Consider the following 27,991-nt stretch of genomic DNA (forward strand, 5'->3'; position numbering starts at 1 on the left):
GTCCCCGCAGGGTGTGTGTTTCACTGCTGTGTCCTCGCAGGGTGTGTGTGTCAGTGCTGTGTCCCTGCAGGGTGTGTGTGTCACTGCTGTGTCCCCGCAGGGGGTGTGTGTCACTGCTGTGTCCCCGCAGGGTGTGTGTGTCACTGCTGTGTCCCCGCAGGGGGTGTGTGTCACTGATGTGTCCCCACAGGGTGTGTGTGTCACTGCTGTGTCCCCGCAGGGGGTGTGTGTCACTGCTGTGTCCCCGCAGGGTGTGTGTTACTGCTGTGTCCCCGCAGGGGGGTGTGTCACTGCTGTGTCCTGTGTCACACGGAGCTGTGTCTCCGCAGGGTGTGTGTGTCAGGGCTGTGTCCTGTGTCCCCGCAGGGTGTGTGTGTCACTGCTGTGTCCCCGCAGGGTGTGTGTCACTGCTGTGTCCACGCAGGGTGTGTGTGTCACTGCTGTGTCCCCGCAGGGGGTGTGTGTCACTGCTGTGTCTCCGCAGGGTGTGTGTGTCAGGGCTGTGTCCTGTGCCCCCGCAGGGTGTGTGTGTCACTGCTGTGTCCCCGCAGGGGGTGTGTGTCACTGCTGTGTCCCCGCAGGGTGTGTGTTACTGCTGTGTCCCCGCAGGGGGGTGTATCACTGCTGTGTCCTGTGTCACACGGAGCTGTGTCTCCGCAGGGTGTGTGTGTCAGGGCTGTGTCCTGTGTCCCCGCAGGGTGTGTGTGTCACTGCTGTGTCCCCGCAGGGTGTGTGTCACTGCTGTGTCCCCGCAGGGTGTGTGTGTCACTGCTGTGTCCCCGCAGGGGGTGTGTGTCACTGCTGTGTCCCCGCAGGGTGTGTGTGTCACTGCTGTGTCCCTGCAGGGCGTGTGTGTCACTGCTGTGTCTCCGCAGGGTGTGTGTGTCAGGGCTGTGTCCAGTGTCCCCGCAGGGTGTGTGTGTCACTGCTGTGTCCCCGCAGGGTGTGTGTCACTGCTGTGTCCCCGCAGGGGGTGTGTGTCACTGCTGTGTCCCCGCAGGGGGTGTGTGTCACTGCTGTGTCCCCGCAGGGGGTGTGTGTCACTGCTGTGTCCCCGCAGGGGGTGTGTGTCACTGCTGTGTCCCCGCAGGGGGTGTGTGTCACTGCTGTGTCCCCGCAGGGGGTGTGTGTCACTGCTGTGTCCCCGCAGGGGGTTTGTGTCACTGCTGTGTCCCCGCAGGGGGTGTGTGTCACTGCTGTGTCCCCGCAGGGTGTGTGTCACTGCTGTGTCCCCGCAGGGGGTGTGTGTCACTGCTGTGTCCCCGCAGGGGGTGTGTGTCACTGCTGTGTCCCCGCAGGGTGTGTGTGTCACTGCTGTGTCCCCGCAGGGGGTGTGTGTCACTGCTGTGTCACCGCAGGGGGTGTGTGTCACTGCTGTGTCCCCGCAGGGGGTGTGTGTCACTGCTGTGTCCCCGCAGGGGGTTTGTGTCACTGCTGTGTCCCCGCAGGGGATGTGTGTCACTGCTGTGTCCCCGCAGGGGGTGTGTGTCACTGCTGTGTCCCCGCAGGGGGTGTGTGTCACTGCTGTGTCCCCGCAGGGGGTGTGTCACTGCTGTGTCCCCGCAGGGGGTGTGTGTCACTGATTTGTCCCCGCAGGGTGTGTGTCACTGCTGTGTCCCCGCAGGGGGTGTGTGTCACTGCTTTGTCCCCGCAGGGTGTGTGTCAGTGCTGTGTCCCCGCAGGGGGTGTGTGTCAGTGCTGTGTCCCCGCAGGGGGTGTGTCACTGCTGTGTCCCCGCAGGGGGTGTGTGTCAGTGCTGTGTCCCCGCAGGGGGTGTGTCACTGCTGTGTCCCCGCAGGGGGTGTGTGATTTGGATAATTTGGATCAGACCAAAACGTCTTCAGAGTATCTGTCCCCGTCCAGATTATTTTCCTACGTAGGTAATGCGTGCACTGAGAAAAAAATCACACTGACACACAGGAGTTCAGAATGATAATGTCTGTCTTGATTCCTACAGACCACGTTCCTATAAAGGGGCTGTAGGGGAGGGGGTTTGTATGCAAAGGAGCTGTCTCAGGTTATTTGTCTCATTGGTTCTTTGTTAGGTCTTGTCCTTGTATGGTCTTGTTGTTATGATTTATGGTCTTGTTATTGTAGGTTTTCTTGGACACATCAGCATTTGAGTGGAATTGCTCGGTGCCATCTTCCTTACTTGAACGGAGGGGTAGCTGCGGTAGCCATTTTGAGTAAGGAATCATAGCAAAGTATTACAGATGAAGAAATAGGCATTTTATTCAATCCATCACAGTCCCCCCTTGAAATGTCTATTTCTGAGTCTGTCCCTAGATGTATACTAACTCATCTGTCCAGATGTGCCTGGGAACTCTTTTGTGCTGTACGTTAGACGAGTCATGGCTTGTCCATGACCCCCCTTGCCACAGACTTTGCACATAAGGAAGTCAGATGCTGTCCCTATGGGTTTATACTATTGTACTTAACTGGGAGGGACTGTAACGGAGTAAATGGACCATCTTCCGAGAGTGGAATATTATTATCTGACTGCAGAAAAAGGGTAGGATTGCTATTGTCAACAGCTTTGGTCATGAACTTTTTAAAACATGGGAGAACACAGCAGACAATAATCACAAACAAAACAAAAATAATAACTATTGCGATGCCTATTTGGGCGAGAATCTTTTGCCATCCTGTCTTTCCTTGCTAGACCATTTCGTGGTCGGTATCCCCAATCTGTTCCCGTGTTCCATCCTACTGATCCCCAGTAATCACATTCCTGTCCCCAGTAACTGTCTGTGATACATATATATATAGCTATATTTATAGCCCTAGAGTTTGGAGTGTCTCGGTACATATTACACTGCCAATGCGTTGAGGGGCAGCTGACTACATTACAATAATCAAAGGAGATGGTAGCTACATGAGTATTGGATGAATTATACCAAAACTTGACTACCCCTTCATGTTGGGTAATAGCAATCTTTTGTGCCCCCCCCCCCCTAGACCCAACAAGCAAAAGATATATAGCATCATTTTCCTTCTGAGGTGTCCTCGTTGGGAGCTGGAACCTTCTTGCAATGAGAGGCGTGTATCCAGGTGTTCTTGCCAGCTAGTTTGACTGATGTCACTGTGGTCAACAGAACTTGGAAAGGACCATCATATCTGGGCTCTATGGAGTGTTTCCTTACAAATCTCTTCACGAGTACCCAGTCTCCGGGCACGAGTTTGAGTCCCGGTATCTAGATCTGGATCTGGAATAGAAGAAAACACTCGACCATGCATATTGGTTAGTTCTTGCGCTAGGGCAGTTACATATTTGATCAAAACATCAGACTGCATTTGTAACTGCTGTGGGTAGTAACAACCAAGTTTGGGGGCAGTACCAAACAGTATCTCAAATGGGGATAGAGCATGTTCCCCTCGTGGGGTGTATCGAACACTGAACAAAGCAATGGGTAGACTATCTGGCCAGGGCATATTTATTTCCTGGGCCATTCATTCTTTCTACCTTTCCGCTACTCTGGGGATGGTATGGGGTGTGGAAAGCAAGGGTGGTCCCTAGCGCGGACCAAATTTCTTTAGCTAACGTAGCAGTGAAAGTGGGGCCTTGGTCGCTTTCTATTACTTCAGGTACCCCATATCTACAAACCACCTCTGTCAGGAGTTTTTTTGCTGTTGTTTTCGCAGTGAGATTGGTGACAGGATAGGCTTCTGGCCATCCTGAAAACATATCTACAATTACTAACGCATATTCAAAACGGCCCGACTTTGGCATCTGAATATGGTCAATCTGGATACGCTGGAAAGGGTATAAGGGCCTTGCAAGGTGTTTCTGCGATGGTTTTTCCACACGTCCTGGGTTACACTTTGCACAAATTGTACATGATTTGCAGAAATTACTAGTCATTGGGGTAATTCCAGGTGCCGCATAGTATTTGTCGATCAGTGCATTCATAAGAGTCTATTTGTCGATCAGTGCATTCATAAGAGTCTTCGAGAGATGTGCTGCTCCATGTGCCCATTGTACCACAGCAGGATACAGTGCCCGTGGCAGACAAAGTTTCTTTTTGTACTCGTAAATTCCTTCTTGGGGTGATGCACCTCTTTTCTTCCAGCTTTCCTTTTCTTCCTTTGTTGCAGATTCTTGCAACTTCTTCAGATATTCTCGATTTACTGGGAGGTTCTGCATTAACGGAACCATCCTTGTCGTGTCCACTCGATCTTCCACTTCTCGTATCCCGCTGGCAGCTTGTTTTGCCGCAGCATCCGCCAGATGGTTTCCTCTGGCTTCTTCTGTGTTCAGTTTCCCATGGGCTTTTACCTTCAGGATGGCCACATGGCTTGGAAGGAGTAGGGCGTCCATTAGAGCTTGTATGGCTGAGCTGTGTTTCACTGGTGTTCCTGCTGCTGTCAGAAATCCCCTGGTTTTCCAAATGACGCCAAAATCGTGTGCTACACCAAAGGCATATCTAGAGTCAGTGTAGATATTCGCCGTTTGTCCTTCTGCCAGTTTACACGCTGCAGTGAGGGCTTGTAGTTCGGCCTCTTGTGCGGATGCTGTTGACGGTAGTGTGCTTGCCAGTAGGACCACAGAGTCTGTGGTGACCGCATAACCCGTATGGTAGGTGCCTTGTTAATCAGCATATCGAGAACCATCCACAAACAGGATTAGATCTGGGTTCTGTATCGGCGTTTCACTCACCATGGGCAGATGAGCTGTTTCTAGCTTCATGAGTTCGAAGCAATTATGGGGTAGGTCGAATCCAGCTGTGCTTTGTTCTTGTTCGTGTCCCTGCACATCTCCCCCCTCGGGAAGTGGAAGAAGAGTGGAGGGGTTAAGCACTTGGCACCGGAGAAGGGTGACATTGTCTGGAATGAGAAGCGAGCATTGCAACCTGAGGTGTCTGGCAGTGGACAGATGTTTTGGCTGTGTCTGATTGAGAAAAGCAGCAATGTCATGTGGTGCCAGGAGAATGAGGTCATGCCCTAGAACGATATCCGAAGTTTTATCCAGCAGTGCTTGAGCAGCAAAGACAGCACGAAGACAGGACGGTCCACCACAAGCCACAGCATCGAGACGGCTAGAGTAATAACCAATAGGTCGACATCGGCCAGCGTGTGGCAGTGTTAACACTCCAGTTGCATGTCCATTTCGTTCTGATATGAAAAGCTTGAAGGGTAAATCATAGTCTGGGAGGCCCAAGGCAGGGGCCGAGGATATTACCTGTTTGAGAACAGTGAAATTCTTGGAAGCCTCTGGGGTCATCTGGAAGGGATTTGTTGTTAAGACATCGTACAATGGTTGCATCATTTACTGCTTGAAGATCTTGAACCATTCTATACTTATCAGGTTCACCTTTCGCGGTGCGTTTCTTCACAGGGAAAAGAGGGGTATTGCAGGGTGAGGTGCAAGGTATTAAAGCGCCATTTGCAAGGAGAGCCTTAACATGTTTCGTGATAGCATCAGCTTGTGCTATCTTTAGTGGGTGTTGCGGTTTACGGGGAAGCTGGTCTCCTTGTTTGAGCTGTTCAACAATGGGCGGTACCGTTAGGTACCCGATATCCTCAGGGCCTGTGGACCATAATTTGGACGGGATCCTATCCATGACAGCGGGCGGTATACTGGCGGCTGAGGGTTTGTCCGCTAATGCCAAAAGTATTGGAAGGGAACAAAGGGCAGAGACATCTGACTCCCAGAGCGGGGAGGTTACATCAATGGTGCCGTCCTCGGAGAATATTATGGAGGCCTGTAACCTGGACAAAACATCAGCGCCAAGCAGATTAAGCGGGCAGGTAGAGGAAACTACAAATCGTGCAAATAGTTCAGGGTAGGGACCTATCTGCCGGGGTCGTGTTAATGGGCTAGAGCGCGGTGTGCCATCTACCCCCACACATGAAACATCAATATCAGACAAATAGGAAGGGTCGGGTATGTCTGCAGCTCTAATTACGCTCCTGGCTGCACCTGTGTCTACCAGGAAGGGAGTGAGGTGACATACATTATTGGGGCGCCTTCTACCTGCTTGGGCGTCTGCCCATATAACCTTGGGCCGCGGTCGGGTACTGGGGGGTGTCTGGGGTTAGTGTTCCAGGTCATGTTCGCCTCCTGTGCAGCGGCCTGTGTCTCATTATCTGAGTCAAAACTACCAGGCGTACTATAGTGGACACTGCTGCTGGGTCTGTGTGCTATTGTTGTGTCAGGGTAGACTTGAATCCCTACCGCTGGGGCAGTGATTGTTTGGGGTGAAAGGGCTGGCATCAGGGGCATTAGGGGCACAGTCGGGGTGTAATAGGAACCATCCGCCTGCAGTACAGGATATAGTTGTGCTACATGGGCAGTCAAGGTTGGTTTGTCATTCGTGGGCGGGGTAGTGGGTTGTATAGGTGGGGGTGCTGCTGGAGCTGGGAGCGAAGGTAACAAAGGAGTGAGTATAGATAAATCAGTCACACGGGGGCGCTGTGCACCACAATTAAAACAATCTTGCCTGCATCGGGGGTTTTGGGTGCCACACCTTAAACATGTCCAGGGGGGTGGGTCAGCACCAGCATAGGGTGGGGGTTGGTCATTTTCAGGGGGGTTACTTGTACAGTCACCGCAAGGGTGATAAAGAAATACAACCTTCCCTCCCTTTTTCTATCTCCTGCTCGGTCCATTTTTCTCTGGACAGCCTTGGCAACATTAAACCAGGCTTCTGCTATCTTCAGCAGGTTATTATCCTTCAAAATTCCTCTCTTTTCTTTCAATATTTTTATCGCCACATTTCTGGCTGCAATCTGCCTTTTGCTGCACTAACTCAAACAGCCTACTTGCTTTTTTTTAAATTTTTTATACATATATTAACTTCTGTCCTGGCAATGGTAAAATAAATGCAGCGGGACCCTTCTGTCCCTCAACAGAATTCTTTTGACCCATATTAACGTAAGGTATGTTTCCCTGTGGGATTCAAAAACACACAAGACGGCGCTCCCTGAGTTTATCAATCCCACAGAAAAAGACCCCTCTTTCATTTAAACATCTGCACAATTTCCGTATCTTTTGCACATTCCTTTGGAGGGAAAAAGGTTTTTTTTTTTTTTTTTTTGGCGCGGTCTGTGCTGCTATTGTTCTGACTCTCTATCTAGTTGCCATTAGAACCGAAGGAAAAAGAATATTTCCTGGTTTTAAAAGACCCATTCGTGTGGCCAGTACGAACAAACCCTTTAAATAAATCTTTACCAGTTACCGGGAGGGCTGCTCCCATTCCTTTCCGTTCTCTTCTCTCTCTTTCCGCCACTAGGTGGCAGGCTAAGACTTCTTTTTCTGTCTTATTTGCCTGTGTTCCCATGATTTTTTTTTTCAAGCTACACTGCAATTACTAGCAAAAATGCCCTGCTTTTTTTTTTCTTCTTTCCCTTCACTTATAACACTTTCTTTCCCTTCCAAATAATATACACAGTATCTAATTGTATCCCAATTTCTGCATATAAACCTTTCATAAAAATAACCCTCAATACCTACTTCCACAACACAATCATATGCCTTGATTATCTATCAGCAAATTCACTTGCTATATCTTTCCTATTCACTTTCTTTCTTTCTTACTGCAAAGCGTCCGTTAACGCGGAAAAACAGGAGTTCGGGCAGTTTAACGTCTAGGGGTTATCGCCCAAGCACCTATGGGCTATCTCTTCTACTCTCAACAATCCCCACCCATCCTCATGAATTCTCAACACTAATACACAAACACATTTTGGACATAACATACCACTTGATTACGAGAGAGAGGAAAAGGTTGTTCAGGAATCAATCGGCAGGATTCCGCGCTGTTACCAACCGTAACGCGCCTTAACACCCTTCCCTCTGCAACGCGCCAACCACGCAGTCACTCCAGGGATCATGTGTTCCTCTCTGAACCGACTATCCCTTACTCCCCCTTTTCCCCTCCTTCCACCAAGTTTACAACATACAGTGACAAGACCCCTAGTCAGCCGGCAAAAATCCCACTTGCGGCACTGACTAACATATACAACATGTAAACGTATACCTGGTGACAGATAGTCTAGGTAACAGGTTTGAGTTTAAAACGGGCTCTGGGCAAGATATCTACCTGTCTTTAGGTGACCTTCGGAGAGCCGTATGAGACACAGAAATAGACCAACAGCGGAGACAGTGCATATCGGTAGATAATAAATGTTATCTTACCGTACTCCAGAGGTGATCAGTCTCCTGCCACGTCCGCACTTGGTCCACCCCGGTCCCTCTGCGCACGGCTGTCTGTTGGTTCACAACCCAGAGCCCCACGTTGGGCGCCAGCTGATTTGGATAATTTGGATCAGACCAAAACGTCTTCAGAGTATCTGTCCCCGTCTAGATTATTTTCCTACGTAGGTAATGCGTGCACTGAGAAAAAAATCACGCTGACACACGTTCAGAATGATAATGTCTGACTTTATTCCTACAGACCACGTTCCTATAAAGGAGCTGTAGGGGAGGGGGTTTGTATGCAAAGGAGCTGTCTCAGGTTATTTGTCTCATTGGTTCTTTGTTAGGTCTTGTCCTTGTATGGTCTTGTTGTTATGATTTATGGTCTTGTAATTGTAGGTTTTCTTGGACACATCAGCATTTGAGTGGAATTCCTCGGTGCCATCTTCCTTACTTGAAGGGAGGGGTAGCTGCGGTAGCCATTTTGAGTAAGGAATCATAGCAAAGTATTACAGATGAAGAAATAGGCATTGTATCCAATCCATCACATGTGTGTCACTGCTGTGTCCCCGCAGGGGGGGTGTGTCACTGCTGTGTCCCCGCAGGGTGTGTGTGTCACTGCTGTGTCCCCGCAGGGTGTGTGTGTCACTGCTGTGTCCCCGCAGGGTGTGTGTGTCACTGCTGTGTCCCCGCAGGGTGTTTGTGTCACTGCTGTGTCCCCGCAGGGTGTTTGTGTCACTGCTGTGTCCCCGCAGGGGGTGTGTGTCACTGCTGTGTCCCCGCAGGGTGTGTGTGTCACTGCTGTGTCCCCGCAGGGGGTGTGTGTCACTGCTGTGTCCCCGCAGGGTGTGTGTCACTGCTGTGTCCCCGCAGGGGGTGTGTGTCACTGCTGTGTCCCCGCAGGGGGTGTGTGTCACTGCTGTATCCCCGCAGGGGGTGTGTGTCACTGCTGTGTCCCCGCAGGGCGGTGTCCTCGCAGGGTGTGTGTGGATCGGTGCTGTACGGACTTCCCTCTATCCTCACCCCCACTGCATGCTGGGAACTGGACTGGGAGGAACTGGAAACCAATCAGGAGAATTTCCACGCACTCTGTCACTGTCTGCAGGTGACTGTCATTCTGTCACTGTCTCTCCTGGCCTGCAGTACAGGGCGCTCTCTCTCTGTCTCTCAGGCCCGCGAGCTGTCTCTCCTGGCCTGCAGTATACAGCGCTCTTCCTGTCTCTCTCTCAGACCCGCGAGCTGTCTCTCCTGGCCTGCAGTATACAGCGCTCTTCCTGTCTCTCTCTCAGACCCGCGAGCTGTCTCTCCTGGCCTGCAGTATACAGCGCTCTCTCTCTCAGGCCCGCGAGCTGTCTCTCCTGGCCTACAGTATACAGCGCTCTCTCTCTGTCTCTCAGGCCCGCGAGCTCTCTCTCCTGGCCTGCAGTATACAGCGCTCTCTCTCTGTCTCTCAGGCCCGCGAGCTGTCTCTCCTGGCCTGCAGTATACAGCGCTCTCTCTCTGTCTCTCAGGCCCGCAAGCTGTCTCTCCTGGCCTGCAGTATACAGCGCTCGCCCTCTGTCTCTCTGGCCCGCGAGCTGTCTCTCCTTGCCTGCAGTATACAGCGCTCTTCCTGTCTCTCTCTCAGACCCGCGAGCTGTCTCTCCTGGCCTGCAGTACAGGGCGGTCTCTCTCTGTCTCTCAGACCAGCGAGCTGTCTCTCCTGCCCTGCAGTTTACAGCACTCTCCCTGTCTCTCTCTCAGACCCACGAGCTTTCTCTCCTGGCCTGCAGTTTATAGCACTCTTCCTGTCTCTCTCTCAGACCCGCGAGCTGTCTCTCCTGGCCTGCAGTACAGGGCGGTCTCTCTCTGTCTCTCAGACCAGCGAGCTGTCTCTCCTGGCCTGCAGTTTATAGCACTCTTCCTGTCTCTCTCTCAGACCCGCGAGCTGTCTCTCCTGGCCTGCAGTACAGGGCGGTCTCTTTCTGTCTCTCTCTCAGACCCGCGAGCTGTCTCTCCTGGCCTGCAGTACAGGGCGGTCTCTCTCTGTCTCTCAGACCAGCGAGCTGTCTCTCCTGGCCTGCAGTTTATAGCACTCTTCCTGTCTCTCTCTCAGACCCGCGAGCTGTCTCTCCTGGCCTGCAGTACAGGGCGGTCTCTCTCTGTCTCTCAGACCAGCGAGCTGTCTCTCCTGGCCTGCAGTTTACAGCACTCCCCCTGTCTCTCTCTCAGACCCGCGAGCTGTCTCTCCTGGCCTGGAGTTTACAGCACTCTCCCTGTCTCTCTCTCAGACCCGCGAGCTGTCTCTCCTGGCCTGCAGTACAGGGCGGTCTCTTTCTGTCTCTCTCTCAGACCCGCGAGCTGTCTCTCCTGGCCTGCAGTACAGGGCGGTCTCTCTCTGTCTCTCAGACCAGCGAGCTGTCTCTCCTGGCCTGCAGTTTATAGCACTCTTCCTGTCTCTCTCTCAGACCCGCGAGCTGTCTCTCCTGGCCTGCAGTACAGGGCGGTCTCTCTCTGTCTCTCAGACCAGCGAGCTGTCTCTCCTGGCCTGCAGTTTACAGCACTCCCCCTGTCTCTCTCTCAGACCCGCGAGCTGTCTCTCCTGGCCTGCAGTACAGGGCGGTCTCTTTCTGTCTCTCTCTCAGACCCGCGAGCTGTCTCTCCTGGCCTGCAGTACAGGGCGGTCTCTCAGCCCTGGCTGGGGCCCCCCCGTGCTGTCTCACTTCATGGTGTCAGCGTCAGACTCGGCCGCTCTGCTGCTCCGTCCTGTGGCTGTGAGGGAGCTCATCCTCCCCGCTGACGTATCCACTCGGACCCTGCCCCCGCGGGACAATGCTCTGCGGAGAGCTGAGGTAACGCGCTCTGCACCCTGAGGTAACGCGCTCTGCACCCTGAGGTAATGCGCTCTGCACCCTGAGGTAACGCGCTCTGCACCCTGAGGTAATGCGCTCTGCACCCTGAGGTAATGCGCTCTGCACCCTGAGGTAATGCGCTCTGCACCCTGAAGTACCTGCGCTCTGCACCCTGAGGTAACGCCTGTCACGAGAGCTTGCGACAGGCTGTAATTGACACCAAAACTATATATAAATATCTATATACCTGGGTTTGAACTGGGACGAGATTTAGATATGATAAATAGATTTTATTCCTTGATAAAGGTGAACACAGCAAATATGTACAAATAACACGCAAAATATAGACACTTACTTAAAGATTATGGCAAGAAAGCCAGCAGGATTACAGACTGCCACTTCTTCCATAGTTCAGCTGACATCACAGCAAAACAGGCAGGTCACATGCATGCATGAAGATCATTTGCATGCAGAACAATGGACAACATGAACACCTTGGGTAAAGGGTGGCTTTGACTTATATATCATTTTAACCCTGGTACCCCCGTTTACGGCTCCGTGCCGTCTGGCAAACGTCCCTTTCAAGCTTTTGAAGCTCATTTTGGTACTTCCAGCTTGGGGTAGCCCCCCCATCAATAAACCCTTTGAAGCAGGGAGGACATTTGTCATGTTCACTCCTGCAGGAAATCTGGGTGTGTAAATGTGAGTTACCACGTTTACACAAACATCCTCTTCCCTGCTCATTATCATAGCAGGGGGGCTGCAGTTTCTCAGAACTTCAACCAAAATTTCATATTTACTGCAAATCATTGCATAACTTCCGTTCCGTAATACACACAGTCCGGTGAGATATATTAATACGGCCGGTGACACCTGACGGTCGTAGAGAGACCAAAAATTACATTGTAATATGAACATTAATAGAGATATTAATATCTGGCATTTAGCAGCAGGTACCTATACAGGGTTTAGACTCCCAAAGATCGGCTTACTCTCGCCAATACACATATGTAATTCTTAGCTGGTTCAGCCAAGGACATCTCATAGTATTCTTATATTTAATAAAGTTACTCACTTTTGATATCCTGTTGGGAGTAGCCCCCCCCCCACTGGCCCCATCAATAAAACCTTTTGAAGTGGGCTATTGCTTCTTGCATAAACAATTCGCCTGGGAAGCCAGGCTCCAATCTGGCCAATGCACACCTCCCTTTTGATATGCACTGGGAGAGAGGAAGCGTGCATAGGCAAGTGACTAGACTCAGACGAGGCAAACCATTTGGTTTCTGGTACATTACAAAGGCAGGCATTTGGCCTTTACATTTTAAAAACCCTTCTGCTTTTCACCTTCCACTCCAATTAAGCCCTTTGAAGTCCAGGTTTCCTGAAAAGACACCATACAGTGGAATTTCCTTAAACTGTAGCTTATTAACCCCTGATGATCCAGTGTGTGTGTTATGCAAACACTGATTAACCCAGACATTACAATGGGACAGGGAAACAGGGGGAGATACATTTACAGGTTATAACAAGGGTAAAATCACATTTCTGGGCCTCAGCCCAGTTAACCCCTTGTCTCCCTGGCGAGGTTAGAGGGGGCCCTTGGGGTGTAACCCCGTTAACCCCGGGCCAAACCCTCCCTACCGTCACAACGCGCTCTGCAGCCTGAGGTACCGCGCTCTGCACCCTGAGGTAATGCGCTCTGCACCCTGAGGTAACGCGCTCTGCACCCTGAGGTACCGCGCTCTGCACCCTGAGGTAACGCGCTCTGCACCCTGAGGTACCGCGCTCTGCACCCTGAGGTACCGCGCTCTGCACCCTGAGGTAACGCGCTCTGCACCCTGAGGTAACGCGCTCTGCACCCTGAGGTAACGCGCTCTGCACCCTGAGGTAACGCGCTCTGCACCCTGAGGTAACGCTCTCTGCACCCTGAGGTAACGCGCTCTGCACCCTGAGGTAACGCTCTCTGCACCCTGAGGTAACGCTCTCTGCACCCTGAGGTAACGCTCTCTGCACCCTGAGGTAACGCGCTCTGCACCCTGAGGTAACGCGCTCTGCACCCTGAGGTAATGCGCTATGCACCCTGAGGTAACGCGCTCTGCAGAGAGCTGAGGTAACGCGCTCTGCACCCTGAGGTAACGCGCTCTGCAGAGAGCTAAGGTAACGCGCTCTGCAGAGAGCTGAGGTAACGCGCTCTGCAGAGAGCTGAGGTACCGCACTCTGCACCCTGAGGTAACGCACTCTGCACCCTGAGGTAACGCACTCTGCAGAGAGCTGAGGTAACGCGCTCTGCGGAGAGCTGAGGTAACGCGCTCTGCGGAGAGCTGAGGTAACACGCTCTGCAGAGAGCTGAGGTACCGAGCTCTGCACCCTGAGTTAACGCGCTCTGCACCCTGAGGTAACGCGCTCTGCGGAGAGCTGAGGTAACGCGCTCTGCGGAGAGCTGAGGTAACGCGCTCTGCAGAGAGCTGAGGTACCGCGCACTGCGGAGAGCTGAGGTAACGCGCTCTGCGGAGAGCTGAGGTACCGCGCTCTACAGAGAGCTGAGGTACCTCGCCCTGCACCCTGAGGTACCGCGCTCTGCGGAGAGCTGAGGTAACGCGCTCTGCGGAGAGCTGAGGTAACGCGATCTGCGGAGAGCTGAGGTAACGCACTCTGTGGAGAACTGAGGTAACGCGCTCTGCGCAGAGCTGAGGTAACGCGCTCTGCGGAGAGCTGAGGTACCGCGCTCTGCGGAGAGCTGAGGTAACGCGCTCTGCAGAGAGCTGAGGTACCGCGCTCTGCGGAGAGCTGAGGTACCGCGCTCTGCGGAGAGCTGAGGTACCGCGCTCTGCGGAGAGCTGAGGTACCGCGCTCTGCGGAGAGCTGAGGTACCGCGCTCTGCGGAGAGCTGAGGTACCGCGCTCTGCGGAGAGCTGAGGTACCGCGCTCTTTGGAGAGCTGAGGTAACGCACTCTGCAGAGAGCTGAGGTAACGCGCTCTGCAGCCTGAGGTGTGAGTTATGGGCAGAGCGCAGGAGACCAGCAGGGGCATAACAAGAGATAGGGAGGAGCTGACGAGGGGAGAGACTTGAAGGTAAGAAGGAGGAGACCTTTGTGAGTGATCCGGCACGTGAGGGGAAGCCAGGAGAGGGATATAAGGAGGAGACCTTTGTGAGTGATCCGGCACGTGAGGGGAAGCCAGGAGGGAGATATAAGGAGGAGACCTTTGTGAGTGATCCGGCACGTGAGGGGAAGCCAGGAGGGGGATATAAGGAGGAGACCTTTGTGAGTGATCCGGCACGTGAGGGGAAGCCAGGAGGGAGATATAAGGAGGAGACCTTTGTGAGTGATCCGGCACGTGAGGGGAAGCCAGGAGAGGGATATAAGGAGGAGACCTTTGTGAGTGATCCGGCACGTGAGGGGAAGCCAGGAGGGGGATATAAGGAGGAGACCTTTGTGAGTGATCCAGCACGTGAGGGGAAGCCAGGAGGGGGATATAAGGAGGAGACCTTTGTGAGTGATCCGGCACGTGAGGGGAAGCCAGGAGGGGGATATAAGGAGGAGACCTTTGTGAGTGATCCAGCACGTGAGGGGAAGCCAGGAGGGGGATATAAGGAGGAGACCTTTGTGAGTGATCCGGCACGTGAGGGGAAGCCAGGAGAGGGATATAAGGAGGAGACCTTTGTGAGTGATCCGGCACGTGAGGGGAAGCCAGGAGAGGGATATAAGGAGGAGACCTTTGTGAGTGATCCGGCACGTGAGGGGAAGCCAGGAGAGGGATATAAGGAGGAGACCTTTGTGAGTGATCCGGCACGTGATGGGGAAGCCAAGAGAGGGATATAAGGAGGAGACCTTTGTGAGTGATCCAGCACGTGAGGGGAAGCCAGGAGGGGGATATAAGGAGGAGACCTTTGTGAGTGATCCGGCACGTGAGGGGAAGCCAGGAGAGGGATATAAGGAGGAGACCTTTGTGAGTGATCCGGCACGTGAGGGGAAGCCAGGAGAGGGATATAAGGAGGAGACCTTTGTGAGTGATCCGGCACGTGATGGGGAAGCCAAGAGAGGGATATAAGGAGGAGACCTTTGTGAGTGATCCGGAACGTGAGGGGAAGCCAGGAGGGGGATATAAGGAGGAGACCTTTGTGAGTGATCCAGCACGTGAGGGGAAGCCAGGAGGGGGATATAAGGAGGAGACCTTTGTGAGTGATCCGGCACGTGAGGGGAAGCCAGGAGGGGGATATAAGGAGGAGACCTTTGTGAGTGATCCAGCACGTGAGGGGAAGCCAGGAGGGGGATATAAGGAGGAGACCTTTGTGAGTGATCCGGCACGTGAGGGGAAGCCAGGAGAGGGATATAAGGAGGAGACCTTTGTGAGTGATCCGGCACGTGAGGGGAAGCCAGGAGAGGGATATAAGGAGGAGACCTTTGTGAGTGATCCGGCACGTGATGGGGAAGCCAAGAGAGGGATATAAGGAGGAGACCTTTGTGAGTGATCCGGAACGTGAGGGGAAGCCAGGAGGGTGATATAAGGAGGAGACCTTTGTGAGTGATCCGGCACGTGAGGGGAAGCCAGGAGAGGGATATAAGGAGGAGACCTTTGTGAGTGATCTGGCACGTGAGGGGAAGCCAGGAGGGGGATATAAGGAGGAGACCTTTGTGAGTGACCCGGCACGTGAGGGGAAGCCAGGAGAGGGATATAAGGAGGAGACCTTTGTGAGTGACCCGGCACGTGAGGGGAAGCCAGGAGAGGGATATAAGGAGGAGACCTTTGTGAGTGATCCGGCACGTGAGGGGAAGCCAGGAGGGGAATATAAGGAGGAGACCTTTGTGAGTGATCCGGCACGTGAGGGGAAGCCAAGAGAGGGAATATAAGGAGGAGACCTTTGTGAGTGATCCGGCACGTGAGGGGAAGCCAGGAGAGGGATATAAGGAGGAGACCTTTGTGAGTGACCCGGCACGTGAGGGGAAGCCAGGAGAGGGATATAAGGAGGAGACCTTTGTGAGTGATCCGGCACGTGAGGGGAAGCCAGGAGGGGAATATAAGGAGGAGACCTTTGTGAGTGATCCGGCACGTGAGGGGAAGCCAGGAGGGGGATATAAGGAGGAGACCTTTGTGAGTGATCCGGCACGTGAGGGGAAGCCAGGAGAGGGATATAAGGAGGAGACCTTTGTGAGTGATCCGGCACGTGATGGGGAAGCCAAGAGAGGGATATAAGGAGGAGACCTTTGTGAGTGATCCGGCACGTGAGGGGAAGCCAGGAGGGAGATATAAGGAGGAGACCTTTGTGAGTGATCCGGCACGTGAGGGGAAGCCAGGAGGGAGATATAAGGAGGAGACCTTTGTGAGTGATCCGGCACGTGAGGGGAAGCCAGGAGGGGGATATAAGGAGGAGACCTTTGTGAGTGATCCGGCACGTGAGGGGAAGCCAGGAGGGAGATATAAGGAGGAGACCTTTGTGAGTGATCCGGCACGTGAGGGGAAGCCAGAAGAGGGATATAAGGAGGAGACCTTTGTGAGTGATCCGGCACGTGAGGGGAAGCCAGGAGGGGGATATAAGGAGGAGACCTTTGTGAGTGATCCAGCACGTGAGGGGAAGCCAGGAGGGGGATATAAGGAGGAGACCTTTGTGAGTGATCCGGCACGTGAGGGGAAGCCAGGAGGGGGATATAAGGAGGAGACCTTTGTGAGTGATCCAGCACGTGAGGGGAAGCCAGGAGGGGGATATAAGGAGGAGACCTTTGTGAGTGATCCGGCACGTGAGGGGAAGCCAGGAGAGGGATATAAGGAGGAGACCTTTGTGAGTGATCCGGCACGTGAGGGGAAGCCAGGAGAGGGATATAAGGAGGAGACCTTTGTGAGTGATCCGGCACGTGATGGGGAAGCCAAGAGAGGGATATAAGGAGGAGACCTTTGTGAGTGATCCGGAACGTGAGGGGAAGCCAGGAGGGTGATATAAGGAGGAGACCTTTGTGAGTGATCCGGCACGTGAGGGGAAGCCAGGAGAGGGATATAAGGAGGAGACCTTTGTGAGTGATCTGGCACGTGAGGGGAAGCCAGGAGGGGGATATAAGGAGGAGACCTTTGTGAGTGACCCGGCACGTGAGGGGAAGCCAGGAGAGGGATATAAGGAGGAGACCTTTGTGAGTGACCCGGCACGTGAGGGGAAGCCAGGAGAGGGATATAAGGAGGAGACCTTTGTGAGTGATCCGGCACGTGAGGGGAAGCCAGGAGGGGAATATAAGGAGGAGACCTTTGTGAGTGATCCGGCACGTGAGGGGAAGCCAAGAGAGGGAATATAAGGAGGAGACCTTTGTGAGTGATCCGGCACGTGAGGGGAAGCCAGGAGAGGGATATAAGGAGGAGACCTTTGTGAGTGACCCGGCACGTGAGGGGAAGCCAGGAGAGGGATATAAGGAGGAGACCTTTGTGAGTGATCCGGCACGTGAGGGGAAGCCAGGAGGGGAATATAAGGAGGAGACCTTTGTGAGTGATCCGGCACGTGAGGGGAAGCCAGGAGGGGGATATAAGGAGGAGACCTTTGTGAGTGATCCGGCACGTGAGGGGAAGCCAGGAGAGGGATATAAGGAGGAGACCTTTGTGAGTGATCCGGCACGTGATGGGGAAGCCAAGAGAGGGATATAAGGAGGAGACCTTTGTGAGTGATCCGGAACGTGAGGGGAAGCCAGGAGGGTGATATAAGGAGGAGACCTTTGTGAGTGATCCGGCACGTGAGGGGAAGCCAGGAGGGGAATATAAGGAGGAGACCTTTGTGAGTGATCCGGCACGTGAGGGGAAGCCAGGAGGGGAATATAAGGAGGAGACCTTTGTGAGTGATCCGGCACGTGAGGGGAAGCCAGGAGAGGGATATAAGGAGGAGACCTTTGTGAGTGATCCGGCACGTGAGGGGAAGCCAGGAGAGGGATATAAGGAGGAGACCTTTGTGAGTGATCCGGCACGTGAGGGGAAGCCAGGAGAGGGATATAAGGAGGAGACCTTTGTGAGTGATTCGGCACGTGATGGGGAAGCCAAGAGAGGGATATAAGGAGGAGACCTTTGTGAGTGATCCGGAACGTGAGGGGAAGCCAGGAGGGTGATATAAGGAGGAGACCTTTGTGAGTGATCCGGCACGTGAGGGGAAGCCAGGAGAGGGATATAAGGAGGAGACCTTTGTGAGTGATCTGGCACGTGAGGGGAAGCCAGGAGGGGGATATAAGGAGGAGACCTTTGTGAGTGACCCGGCACGTGAGGGGAAGCCAGGAGAGGGATATAAGGAGGAGACCTTTGTGAGTGACCCGGCACGTGAGGGGAAGCCAGGAGAGGGATATAAGGAGGAGACCTTTGTGAGTGATCCGGCACGTGAGGGGAAGCCAGGAGGGGAATATAAGGAGGAGACCTTTGTGAGTGATCCGGCACGTGAGGGGAAGCCAAGAGAGGGAATATAAGGAGGAGACCTTTGTGAGTGATCCGGCACGTGAGGGGAAGCCAGGAGAGGGATATAAGGAGGAGACCTTTGTGAGTGACCCGGCACGTGAGGGGAAGCCAGGAGAGGGATATAAGGAGGAGACCTTTGTGAGTGATCCGGCACGTGAGGGGAAGCCAGGAGGGGAATATAAGGAGGAGACCTTTGTGAGTGATCCGGCACGTGAGGGGAAGCCAGGAGGGGGATATAAGGAGGAGACCTTTGTGAGTGATCCGGCACGTGAGGGGAAGCCAGGAGAGGGATATAAGGAGGAGACCTTTGTGAGTGATCCGGCACGTGATGGGGAAGCCAAGAGAGGGATATAAGGAGGAGACCTTTGTGAGTGATCCGGAACGTGAGGGGAAGCCAGGAGGGTGATATAAGGAGGAGACCTTTGTGAGTGATCCGGCACGTGAGGGGAAGCCAGGAGGGGAATATAAGGAGGAGACCTTTGTGAGTGATCCGGCACGTGAGGGGAAGCCAGGAGGGGAATATAAGGAGGAGACCTTTGTGAGTGATCCGGCACGTGAGGGGAAGCCAGGAGAGGGATATAAGGAGGAGACCTTTGTGAGTGATCCGGCACGTGAGGGGAAGCCAGGAGGGGAATATAAGGAGGAGACCTTTGTGAGTGATCCGGCACATGAGGGGAAGCCAGGAGGGGGATATAAGGAGGAGACCTTTGTGAGTGATCCGGCACGTGAGGGGAAGCCAGGAGAGGGATATAAGGAGGAGACCTTTGTGAGTGATCCGGCACGTGAGGGGAAGCCAGGAGGGTGATATAAGGAGGAGACCTTTGTGAGTGATCCGGCACGTGAGGGGAAGCCAGGAGAGGGATATAAGGAGGAGACCTTTGTGAGTGATCTGGCACGTGAGGGGAAGCCAGGAGGGGGATATAAGGAGGAGACCTTTGTGAGTGATCCGGCACGTGATGGGAAGCCAGGAGGGGGATATAAGGAGGAGACCTTTGTGAGTGACCTGGCACGTGAGGGGAAGCCAGGAGAGGGATATAAGGAGGAGACCTTTGTGAGTGACCCGGCACGTGAGGGGAAGCCAGGAGAGGGATATAAGGAGGAGACCTTTGTGAGTGATCCGGCACGTGAGGGGAAGCCAGGAGAGGGAATATAAGGAGGAGACCTTTGTGAGTGATCCGGCACGTGAGGGGAAGCCAGGAGAGGGATATAAGGAGGAGACCTTTGTGAGTGATCCGGCACGTGAGGGGATGCCAGGAGGGGGATATAAGGAGGAGACCTTTGTGAGTGATCCAGCACGTGAGGGGAAGCCAGGAGGGGGATATAAGGAGGAGACCTTTGTGAGTGATCCGGCACGTGAGGGGAAGCCAGGAGGGGGATATAAGGAGGAGACCTTTGTGAGTGATCCAGCACGTGAGGGGAAGCCAGGAGAGGGATATAAGGAGGAGACCTTTGTGAGTGATCCGGCACGTGAGGGGAAGCCAGGAGGGGAATATAAGGAGGAGACCTTTGTGAGTGATCCGGCACGTGAGGGGAAGCCAAGAGAGGGAATATAAGGAGGAGACCTTTGTGAGTGATCCGGCACGTGAGGGGAAGCCAGGAGAGGGATATAAGGAGGAGACCTTTGTGAGTGACCCGGCACGTGAGGGGAAGCCAGGAGAGGGATATAAGGAGGAGACCTTTGTGAGTGATCCGGCACGTGAGGGGAAGCCAGGAGGGGAATATAAGGAGGAGACCTTTGTGAGTGATCCGGCACGTGAGGGGAAGCCAGGAGGGGGATATAAGGAGGAGACCTTTGTGAGTGATCCGGCACGTGAGGGGAAGCCAGGAGAGGGATATAAGGAGGAGACCTTTGTGAGTGATCCGGCACGTGATGGGGAAGCCAAGAGAGGGATATAAGGAGGAGACCTTTGTGAGTGATCCGGAACGTGAGGGGAAGCCAGGAGGGTGATATAAGGAGGAGACCTTTGTGAGTGATCCGGCACGTGAGGGGAAGCCAGGAGGGGAATATAAGGAGGAGACCTTTGTGAGTGATCCGGCACGTGAGGGGAAGCCAGGAGGGGAATATAAGGAGGAGACCTTTGTGAGTGATCCGGCACGTGAGGGGAAGCGAGGAGAGGGATATAAGGAGGAGACCTTTGTGAGTGATCCGGCACGTGAGGGGAAGCCAGGAGAGGGATATAAGGAGGAGACCTTTGTGAGTGATCCGGCACGTGAGGGGAAGCCAGGAGAGGGATATAAGGAGGAGACCTTTGTGAGTGATTCGGCACGTGATGGGGAAGCCAAGAGAGGGATATAAGGAGGAGACCTTTGTGAGTGATCCGGAACGTGAGGGGAAGCCAGGAGGGTGATATAAGGAGGAGACCTTTGTGAGTGATCCGGCACGTGAGGGGAAGCCAGGAGAGGGATATAAGGAGGAGACCTTTGTGAGTGATCTGGCACGTGAGGGGAAGCCAGGAGGGGGATATAAGGAGGAGACCTTTGTGAGTGACCCGGCACGTGAGGGGAAGCCAGGAGAGGGATATAAGGAGGAGACCTTTGTGAGTGACCCGGCACGTGAGGGGAAGCCAGGAGAGGGATATAAGGAGGAGACCTTTGTGAGTGATCCGGCACGTGAGGGGAAGCCAGGAGGGGAATATAAGGAGGAGACCTTTGTGAGTGATCCGGCACGTGAGGGGAAGCCAAGAGAGGGAATATAAGGAGGAGACCTTTGTGAGTGATCCGGCACGTGAGGGGAAGCCAGGAGAGGGATATAAGGAGGAGACCTTTGTGAGTGACCCGGCACGTGAGGGGAAGCCAGGAGAGGGATATAAGGAGGAGACCTTTGTGAGTGATCCGGCACGTGAGGGGAAGCCAGGAGGGGAATATAAGGAGGAGACCTTTGTGAGTGATCCGGCACGTGAGGGGAAGCCAGGAGGGGGATATAAGGAGGAGACCTTTGTGAGTGATCCGGCACGTGAGGGGAAGCCAGGAGAGGGATATAAGGAGGAGACCTTTGTGAGTGATCCGGCACGTGATGGGGAAGCCAAGAGAGGGATATAAGGAGGAGACCTTTGTGAGTGATCCGGAACGTGAGGGGAAGCCAGGAGGGTGATATAAGGAGGAGACCTTTGTGAGTGATCCGGCACGTGAGGGGAAGCCAGGAGGGGAATATAAGGAGGAGACCTTTGTGAGTGATCCGGCACGTGAGGGGAAGCCAGGAGGGGAATATAAGGAGGAGACCTTTGTGAGTGATCCGGCACGTGAGGGGAAGCCAGGAGAGGGATATAAGGAGGAGACCTTTGTGAGTGATCCGGCACGTGAGGGGAAGCCAGGAGGGGAATATAAGGAGGAGACCTTTGTGAGTGATCCGGCACATGAGGGGAAGCCAGGAGGGGGATATAAGGAGGAGACCTTTGTGAGTGATCCGGCACGTGAGGGGAAGCCAGGAGAGGGATATAAGGAGGAGACCTTTGTGAGTGATCCGGCACGTGAGGGGAAGCCAGGAGGGTGATATAAGGAGGAGACCTTTGTGAGTGATCCGGCACGTGAGGGGAAGCCAGGAGAGGGATATAAGGAGGAGACCTTTGTGAGTGATCTGGCACGTGAGGGGAAGCCAGGAGGGGGATATAAGGAGGAGACCTTTGTGAGTGATCCGGCACGTGATGGGAAGCCAGGAGGGGGATATAAGGAGGAGACCTTTGTGAGTGACCTGGCACGTGAGGGGAAGCCAGGAGAGGGATATAAGGAGGAGACCTTTGTGAGTGACCCGGCACGTGAGGGGAAGCCAGGAGAGGGATATAAGGAGGAGACCTTTGTGAGTGATCCGGCACGTGAGGGGAAGCCAGGAGAGGGAATATAAGGAGGAGACCTTTGTGAGTGATCCGGCACGTGAGGGGAAGCCAGGAGAGGGATATAAGGAGGAGACCTTTGTGAGTGATCCGGCACGTGAGGGGATGCCAGGAGGGGGATATAAGGAGGAGACCTTTGTGAGTGATCCAGCACGTGAGGGGAAGCCAGGAGGGGGATATAAGGAGGAGACCTTTGTGAGTGATCCGGCACGTGAGGGGAAGCCAGGAGGGGGATATAAGGAGGAGACCTTTGTGAGTGATCCAGCACGTGAGGGGAAGCCAGGAGGGGGATATAAGGAGGAGACCTTTGTGAGTGATCCGGCACGTGAGGGGAAGCCAGGAGAGGGATATAAGGAGGAGACCTTTGTGAGTGATCCGGCACGTGAGGGGAAGCCAGGAGAGGGATATAAGGAGGAGACCTTTGTGAGTGATCCGGCACGTGATGGGGAAGCCAAGAGAGGGATATAAGGAGGAGACCTTTGTGAGTGATCCGGCACGTGAGGGGAAGCCAGGAGGGGAATATAAGGAGGAGACCTTTGTGAGTGATCCGGCACGTGAGGGGAAGCCAGGAGGGGGATATAAGGAGGAGACCTTTGTGAGTGATCCGGCACGTGAGGGGAAGCCAGGAGAGGGATATAAGGAGGAGACCTTTGTGAGTGATCCGGCACGTGATGGGGAAGCCAAGAGAGGGATATAAGGAGGAGACCTTTGTGAGTGATCCGGAACGTGAGGGGAAGCCAGGAGGGTGATATAAGGAGGAGACCTTTGTGAGTTATCCGGCACGTGAGGGGAAGCCAGGAGGGGAATATAAGGAGGAGACCTTTGTGAGTGATCCGGCACGTGAGGGGAAGCCAGGAGGGGAATATAAGGAGCAGACCTTTGTGAGTGATCCGGCACGTGAGGGGAAGCCAGGAGAGGGATATAAGGAGGAGACCTTTGTGAGTGATCCGGCACGTGAGGGGAAGCCAGGAGGGGAATATAAGGAGGAGACCTTTGTGAGTGATCCGGCACGTGAGGGGAAGCCAGGAGGGGGATATAAGGAGGAGACCTTTGTGAGTGATCCGGCACGTGAGGGGAAGCCAGGAGAGGGATATAAGGAGGAGACCTTTGTGAGTGATCCGGCACGTGAGGGGAAGCCAGGAGGGTGATATAAGGAGGAGACCTTTGTGAGTGATCCGGCACGTGAGGGGAAGCCAGGAGAGGGATATAAGGAGGAGACCTTTGTGAGTGATCTGGCACGTGAGGGGAAGCCAGGAGGGGGATATAAGGAGGAGACCTTTGTGAGTGATCCGGCACGTGATGGGAAGCCAGGAGGGGGATATAAGGAGGAGACCTTTGTGAGTGACCTGGCACGTGAGGGGAAGCCAGGAGAGGCATATAAGGAGGAGACCTTTGTGAGTGACCCGGCACGTGAGGGGAAGCCAGGAGAGGGATATAAGGAGGAGACCTTTGTGAGTGATCCGGCACGTGAGGGGAAACCAGGAGAGGGAATATAAGGAGGAGACCTTTGTGAGTGATCCGGCACGTGAGGGGAAGCCAGGAGAGGGATATAAGGAGGAGACCTTTGTGAGTGACCCGGCACGTGAGGGGAAGCCAGGAGAGGGATATAAGGAGGAGACCTTTGTGAGTGATCCGGCACGTGAGGGGAAGCCAGGAGAGGGATATAGGGAGGAGACCTTTGTGAGTGATCCGGCACGTGAGGGGAAGCCAGGAGGGGGATATAAGGAGGAGACCTTTGTGAGTGATCCAGCACGTGAGGGGAAGCCAGGAGGGGGATATAAGGAGGAGACCTTTGTGAGTGATCCGGCACGTGAGGGGAAGCCAGGAGGGGGATATAAGGAGGAGACCTTTGTGAGTGATCCAGCACGTGAGGGGAAGCCAGGAGGGGGATATAAGGAGGAGACCTTTGTGAGTGATCCGGCACGTGAGGGGAAGCCAGGAGAGGGATATAAGGAGGAGACCTTTGTGAGTGATCCGGCACGTGAGGGGAAGCCAGGAGAGGGATATAAGGAGGAGACCTTTGTGAGTGATCCGGCACGTGATGGGGAAGCCAAGAGAGGGATATAAGGATGAGACCTTTGTGAGTGATCCGGAACGTGAGGGGAAGCCAGGAGGGTGATATAAGGAGGAGACCTTTGTGAGTGATCCGGCACGTGAGGGGAAGCCAGGAGAGGGATATAAGGAGGAGACCTTTGTGAGTGATCTGGCACGTGAGGGGAAGCCAGGAGGGGGATATAAGGAGGAGACCTTTGTGAGTGACCCGGCACGTGAGGGGAAGCCAGGAGAGGTATATAAGGAGGAGACCTTTGTGAGTGACCCGGCACGTGAGGGGAAGCCAGGAGAGGGATATAAGGAGGAGACTTTTGTGAGTGATCCGGCACGTGAGGGGAAGCCAGGAGGGGAATATAAGGAGGAGACCTTTGTGAGTGATCCGGCACGTGAGGGGAAGCCAAGAGAGGGAATATAAGGAGGAGACCTTTGTGAGTGATCCGGCACGTGAGGGGAAGCCAGGAGAGGGATATAAGGAGGAGACCTTTGTGAGTGACCCGGCACGTGAGGGGAAGCCAGGAGAGGGATATAAGGAGGAGACCTTTGTGAGTGATCCGGCACGTGAGGGGAAGCCAGGAGGGGAATATAAGGAGGAGACCTTTGTGAGTGATCCGGCACGTGAGGGGAAGCCAGGAGGGGGATATAAGGAGGAGACCTTTGTGAGTGATCCGGCACGTGAGGGGAAGCCAGGAGAGGGATATAAGGAGGAGACCTTTGTGAGTGATCCGGCACGTGATGGGGAAGCCAAGAGAGGGATATAAGGAGGAGACCTTTGTGAGTGATCCGGAACGTGAGGGGAAGCCAGTAGGGTGATATAAGGAGGAGACCTTTGTGAGTGATCCGGCACGTGAGGGGAAGCCAGGAGGGGAATATAAGGAGGAGACCTTTGTGAGTGATCCGGCACGTGAGGGGAAGCCAGGAGGGGAATATAAGGAGGAGACCTTTGTGAGTTATCCGGCACGTGAGGGGAAGCCAGGAGAGGGATATAAGGAGGAGACCTTTGTGAGTGATCCGGCACGTGAGGGGAAGCCAGGAGGGGAATATAAGGAGGAGACCTTTGTGAGTGATCCGGCACGTGAGGGGAAACCAGGAGGGGGATATAAGGAGGAGACCTTTGTGAGTGATCCGGCACGTGAGGGGAAGCCAGGAGAGGGATATAAGGAGGAGACCTTTGTGAGTGATCCGGCACGTGATGGGGAAGCCAAGAGAGGGATATAAGGAGGAGACCTTTGTGAGTGATCCGGAACGTGAGGGGAAGCCAGGAGGGGAATATAAGGAGGAGACCTTTGTGAGTGATCCGGCACGTGAGGGGAAGCCAGGAGAGGGATATAAGGAGGAGACCTTTGTGAGTGATCTGGCACGTGAGGGGAAGCCAGGAGGGGGATATAAGGAGGAGACCTTTGTGAGTGACCCGGCACGTGAGGGGAAGCCAGGAGAGGGATATAAGGAGGAGACCTTTGTGAGTGACCCGGCACGTGAGGGGAAGCCAGGAGAGGGATATAAGGAGGAGACCTTTGTGAGTGATCCGGCACGTGAGGGGAAGCCAGGAGAGGGAATATAAGGAGGAGACCTTTGTGAGTGATCCGGCACGTGAGGGGAAGCCAGGAGAGGGATATAAGGAGGAGACCTTTGTGAGTGACCCGGCACGTGAGGGGAAGCCAGGAGAGGGATATAAGGAGGAGACCTTTGTGAGTGATCCGGCACGTGAGGGGAAGCCAGGAGAGGGATATAAGGAGGAGACCTTTGTGAGTGATCCAGCACGTGAGGGGAAGCCAGGAGGGTGATATAAGGAGGAGACCTTTGTGAGTGATCCGGAATGTGATTGGAAGCCAGGAGGGGGATATAAGGAGGAGACCTTTGTGAGTGATCCGGCACGTGAGGGGAAGCCAGGAGGGGGATATAAGGAGGAGACCTTTGTGAGGGATCCGGCACGTGAGGGGAAGCCAGGAGGGGGATATAAGGAGGAGACCTCTGTGAGTGATCCGGCACGTGAGGGGAAGCCAGGAGGGGGATATAAGGAGGAGACCTTTGTGAGTGATCCGGCACGTGAGGGGAAGCCAGGAGGGGGATATAAGGAGGAGACCTTTGTGAGTGATCCGGCACGTGAGGGGAAGCCAGGAGAGGGATATAAGGAGGAGACCTTTGTGAGTGATCCGGCACGTGAGGGGAAGCCAGGAGGGGAATATAAGGAGGAGACCTTTGTGAGTGATCCGGCACGTGAGGGGAAGCCAGGAGGGGGATATAAGGAGGAGACCTTTGTGAGTGATCCGGCACGTGAGGGGAAGCCAGGAGAGGGATATAAGGAGGAGACCTTTGTGAGTGATCCGGCACGTGAGGGGAAGCCAGGAGAGGGATATAAGGAGGAGACCTTTGTGAGTGATCTGGCACGTGAGGGGAAGCCAGGAGGGGGATATAAGGAGGAGACCTTTGTGAGTGACCCGGCACGTGAGGGGAAGCCAGGAGAGGTATATAAGGAGGAGACCTTTGTGAGTGACCCGGCACGTGAGGGGAAGCCAGGAGAGGGATATAAGGAGGAGACTTTTGTGAGTGATCCGGCACGTGAGGGGAAGCCAGGAGGGGAATATAAGGAGGAGACCTTTGTGAGTGATCCGGCACGTGAGGGGAAGCCAAGAGAGGGAATATAAGGAGGAGACCTTTGTGAGTGATCCGGCACGTGAGGGGAAGCCAGGAGAGGGATATAAGGAGGAGACCTTTGTGAGTGACCCGGCACGTGAGGGGAAGCCAGGAGAGGGATATAAGGAGGAGACCTTTGTGAGTGATCCGGCACGTGAGGGGAAGCCAGGAGGGGAATATAAGGAGGAGACCTTTGTGAGTGATCCGGCACGTGAGGGGAAGCCAGGAGGGGGATATAAGGAGGAGACCTTTGTGAGTGATCCGGCACGTGAGGGGAAGCCAGGAGAGGGATATAAGGAGGAGACCTTTGTGAGTGATCCGGCACGTGATGGGGAAGCCAAGAGAGGGATATAAGGAGGAGACCTTTGTGAGTGATCCGGAACGTGAGGGGAAGCCAGTAGGGTGATATAAGGAGGAGACCTTTGTGAGTGATCCGGCACGTGAGGGGAAGCCAGGAGGGGAATATAAGGAGGAGACCTTTGTGAGTGATCCGGCACGTGAGGGGAAGCCAGGAGGGGAATATAAGGAGGAGACCTTTGTGAGTTATCCGGCACGTGAGGGGAAGCCAGGAGAGGGATATAAGGAGGAGACCTTTGTGAGTGATCCAGCACGTGAGGGGAAGCCAGGAGGGGAATATAAGGAGGAGACCTTTGTGAGTGATCCGGCACGTGAGGGGAAACCAGGAGGGGGATATAAGGAGGAGACCTTTGTGAGTGATCCGGCACGTGAGGGGAAGCCAGGAGAGGGATATAAGGAGGAGACCTTTGTGAGTGATCCGGCACGTGATGGGGAAGCCAAGAGAGGGATATAAGGAGGAGACCTTTGTGAGTGATCCGGAACGTGAGGGGAAGCCAGGAGGGGAATATAAGGAGGAGACCTTTGTGAGTGATCCGGCACGTGAGGGGAAGCCAGGAGAGGGATATAAGGAGGAGACCTTTGTGAGTGATCTGGCACGTGAGGGGAAGCCAGGAGGGGGATATAAGGAGGAGACCTTTGTGAGTGACCCGGCACGTGAGGGGAAGCCAGGAGAGGGATATAAGGAGGAGACCTTTGTGAGTGACCCGGCACGTGAGGGGAAGCCAGGAGAGGGATATAAGGAGGAG

General features: G+C 54.3%; 1 protein-coding gene across 1 annotated transcript in view; it reads left to right on the top strand.

Moving 5' to 3' along the window:
* The window catches only part of M1AP (meiosis 1 associated protein), a 141,076-nt gene that overhangs the window by 87,182 nt on the left and 25,903 nt on the right, over positions 1-27,991 (top strand). Inside the window, exons 3-4 of the mRNA XM_075571739.1 lie at positions 9,101-9,242; positions 10,762-10,968. Of these exons, the coding sequence (XP_075427854.1) occupies positions 9,101-9,242; positions 10,762-10,968 (349 nt within the window). The remainder of the gene's footprint in view (positions 1-9,100; positions 9,243-10,761; positions 10,969-27,991) is intronic.

The sequence above is a fragment of the Ascaphus truei genome, chromosome 1 (genome assembly GCF_040206685.1).
Source record: "Ascaphus truei isolate aAscTru1 chromosome 1, aAscTru1.hap1, whole genome shotgun sequence".
NCBI lineage: Eukaryota > Metazoa > Chordata > Amphibia > Anura > Ascaphidae > Ascaphus > Ascaphus truei.